Raw genomic sequence first — 3,972 nt, 5'->3', positions numbered from 1 at the left:
GCGGTTACGATCCACGAACACTTACTATTAGCCCCAAAGTGAGATGGTGAAAGTGTGTGGGGGTATGTTACACGGGTTGGATTGGTCAAAGCTTTCATTATATACGACGACTCTCTCTCTAATCTCTATGTGCGCGGTTTAGTCCTTTTGCTAATTGCTTTACACATTTGTGTTTGTTTTTTTCTTAACTCCCTCAACGACCTCTGGTGCTATTTAATGACACTCTTTTATAGCTTTTAACTATCCAGAGAAAAATAAAAGAAGTAAGTTAAACAGAGCTTTAGAGAGAGAAATACATACCATCTCAACAACAGTCCACCTCCTTTTCAATTAATTGCTCCACTTTTCTTATTCTTCTATAAATCACTGTTTTTTTTTCATTTCCGTCAATCAAAAATCTCTCACTTCTTCCTCCCCCCCCCTCTCTCTCTCTCTCTCTCTCTCTCTCTCTCACACACACACACACACACATTGTTTGTGTGTGAAGAGTTTCTTTGAAGCCTCACACCACAGATGTTCACCTACATTTCCGAATTGGGTTTCAATTCTTGAACCCATTTCAGCTTCAGCTTCACATTAACGGCTCTCAAGTTCAAAAAGCTCTGTGGTTTTCCGGTGGACAGAGGTGGGGTTTACCGGCGGTTACGGTGTAATCGGATCTATGGATTTTGTTTTCTTCAAGTGGGGTCCGCCAGATCAGATGGATACATCAACGGTTTGTCTGGTCTTATCACTGGTAGCAGCTTATATGCTATGGTTTGTTTCGATCACACGGTCACTCAAGGGTCCACGTGTCTGGCCTTTATTGGGCAGTCTACCGGAACTCATCCGGAACGCTAATCGCATGCATGAGTGGATTGCTGACAACCTTCGCGCGTGCGGCGGCACGTACCAGACTTGCATATGTGCAATTCCGTTTTTAGCCCGCAAGCAAGGTCTCGTGACTGTCACGTGCGACCCCAAGAACCTGGAGCATATACTGAAGCTACGGTTCGACAATTACCCCAAAGGCCCCACCTGGCAGTCTGTGTTCCATGATCTGCTTGGTGAGGGGATCTTCAACTCTGACGGTGACACATGGCTGTTCCAGAGAAAGACCGCCGCACTGGAATTCACCACCAGGACACTCCGTCAAGCCATGGCTCGGTGGGTGAGCCGAGCCATTAAGCTCAGGTTCTGCCCAATTCTGAAGACAGCTCAGCTCGAAGCAAAGCCAGTTGATCTCCAAGACCTCTTGCTTCGGCTCACTTTCGATAACATATGCGGCTTGGCTTTCGGTAAGGACCCACAAACTCTCTCTCCCGGGCTTCCGGCGAACAACTTCTCGTCGGCTTTCGATCGAGCCACCGAAGCCACATTGCAACGGTTTATATTGCCCGAAATCATATGGAAGCTGAAGAAATGGCTTCGGCTCGGAATGGAGGTCAGCTTGAGCCAAAGCCTCAAACACGTGGACGAGTACCTGACTGACGTCATCAACACACGTAAGCTCGAGTTGCTGAGTCAGCAGAAGTCTGGGACCCCACATGATGACTTGTTGTCTAGGTTCATGAAGAAAAAGGAATCATATTCAGACACATTTCTCCAACACGTGGCTCTCAATTTCATCCTAGCTGGACGTGACACGTCATCGGTGGCTCTGAGCTGGTTCTTCTGGTTGGTCATTAAAAATCCAAGAGTTGAAGAGAAAATTTTGACTGAACTCTGCACCGTTCTGATGGCGACACGGGGCAGCGACACCTCCAAGTGGTTGGATGATCCATTAGTCTTTGAAGAAGTTGACCAATTGATGTACCTTAAAGCTGCATTATCAGAGACTCTTAGGCTTTACCCATCGGTGCCCGAAGATTCCAAGCATGTTATCACCGACGATGTCTTGCCGGACGGTACGTTTGTCCCGGCAGGGTCGGCCATCACGTATTCGATATACTCAACGGGCAGAATGAAGTTCATTTGGGGCGAAGATTGCCTAGAATTCAAGCCAGAAAGATGGTTCTCTCTGAATGGTAAGAAATTTGAAGTTCAAGACTCCTACAAATTTGTTGCATTTAATGCTGGCCCAAGGATTTGTTTGGGTAAGGACTTGGCTTACTTGCAAATGAAGTCCATAGCGGCGGCGGTGTTGCTCCGCCACAGGCTCACGGTGGCGGCCGGCCACCGGGTGGAGCAAAAGATGTCATTGACATTGTTCATGAAATATGGGCTCAAGGTTGATGTGCACCCTAGAGACTTGACTCCCATGTTGGCCAAAATTGGGAAAGAGTGCATGGGTGAGTCACGTGCCAAGGAGGCTCTCAGTAACGGTAACTGTCATGAAGAGGTTGCCAGGGTTGCTTAGGGTTTGGTTGGGCCTGTGATCAACTTGTGAAGTTTGATGCTTTAGATGATTTTAAATTATGATAAGAGTCACATGTCTGTCATGATTATTCGTGACAGGCACTTCCATGACCACTTGACCATGCCAATTATAGGACTTAATTCATATGGTTCAAAGTAAAGTTGAGTGTCTGTCGCGTTGGATCATGACAGCGCCCTGTCAGTTTCATTATGCTCGAGTGCTTTTAATAGGAAATTATACGTAACTTGTTTCTTTTTTTTTTTGTCCTATCTCGCAGGTTAGTATATATGTACTGTATTAAGAAATAAAAACCAAAGATTATTGTGTCCAGTCAAATTTGAAAGCAAAATCAATACATACAGATGTATGATCGTATAATATCCGCATTGTAGGCCTCTAAGTGGGTTCGCATTCATACTCATACAATAAAAGATAATTACGTGTGGTTGGATTGATTTTTATATTACCTTCGTTACATAATAATTATCTATTTTAAAATTTTTGACTTACTATTATTTTTTATTTTAAAGTCATTTAAAATCATTTCTAATCGTATTCATTTTTTGTACTTATTTACCATCTATATTTCATATTTGATATCAATTTCGATAATTTTGACTCACAAATTTTTTTTAATCCAGACAATTAAAATGGAACGGAAGAAGTACCATTTTTTATTCATTGTTTGCACATGATGATTGTAACACACTATCTTTTTTTCTTGTCATATGTTAAAGGGATATGGCATTATCAACAATCAATTCTTTTCAAAAAATCAAAATTTCAAAGTTTGTGTAATTTCAGTATTCGTGTCATAGTATGTATTATAATTATTTTATAGATGTTCAAATTTAAATTCAAAAAACTTCACCGATGATGTCAATGAATCAATTTCTTTAAAAAAGTTTAATTTGTTTTTAAATGTATCTATTTAGAAGAATTTGTTCATATATATAATGTGAAAATTTAAGAGAAAAATATTATGATAAAGACGAATTTACGCTCGTCATAAAAATTACGTAGATCATTCATAAATGATAGTAAAAAATTATGTAAATGCATGAAAGTGAAATTCATGTAACTATTGAATTATTGTCGATAGTCTGTTTCACTTCACTTCAAAAATCATTATCCTCTTAATTTTCTATTCTTGTGAGTTGGACATAAATTAGTAATAAAGTTTTAGGCACCAAAGTCAATATCTCTCTCTGGAAGGAGGAAAAAAAAAAAAATCAATATCTCTCACTTTCATGTTATGATATCAAACTACCCACCGTCTCAGTGAGCCATATTTCCGGTTATTAATGTGCGTGGGCCATGAAAAATCATGATAAACGTCCATATGTAGTGTTTGACAATATATAGAAACTGTTGAAAAATAAAATTATATATATATATATAATTTCAGACATTTTTGGGTGCCTCAATGAATTGGCACCTTGATTTTCTTTTCACGTAAAAATAAAGCAAGAGGCAAACAAATCGTGCAGGGTTAAAATGTATAAAGAACCCAGACTTAGGTCACAAGTATGTTGGATTTGTGAATGATTAGAGGGAGACAAAGACAAGGAGAATCTTAGTTATGATAATTGAGACAAAATATTTAGAAAGATTGAGATGATTAACCAACTCAA

General features: G+C 39.9%; 1 protein-coding gene across 1 annotated transcript; it reads left to right on the top strand.

Moving 5' to 3' along the window:
- Positions 1-409: 409 nt before the first annotated feature.
- On the top strand, positions 410-2,799 carry LOC132282941 (cytochrome P450 86A22). Its single transcript, XM_059784786.1, has one exon. It carries the CDS (start codon positions 662-664, stop codon positions 2,336-2,338), a length of 1,677 nt encoding a protein of 558 aa, XP_059640769.1. The 5' UTR covers positions 410-661; the 3' UTR covers positions 2,339-2,799.
- Positions 2,800-3,972: the final 1,173 nt, after the last annotated feature.

This window comes from Cornus florida, unplaced genomic scaffold (assembly GCF_030987335.1).
Source record: "Cornus florida cultivar Cherokee Brave unplaced genomic scaffold, ASM3098733v1 CherokeeBrave_3.0.0_Hap2_Chr11, whole genome shotgun sequence".
In the NCBI taxonomy this organism is placed as follows: domain Eukaryota; kingdom Viridiplantae; phylum Streptophyta; class Magnoliopsida; order Cornales; family Cornaceae; genus Cornus; species Cornus florida.
Note: the sequence above shows the minus strand (reverse complement) of the source record. Positions and strands in the feature narration are given on the sequence as shown.

Excerpts from the sequence above, each read along its gene's own strand:
- LOC132282941 (XM_059784786.1), top strand. The coding sequence starts at position 662 with ATGGATTTTGTTTTCTTCAAGTGGGGTCCGCCAGATCAGATGGATACA.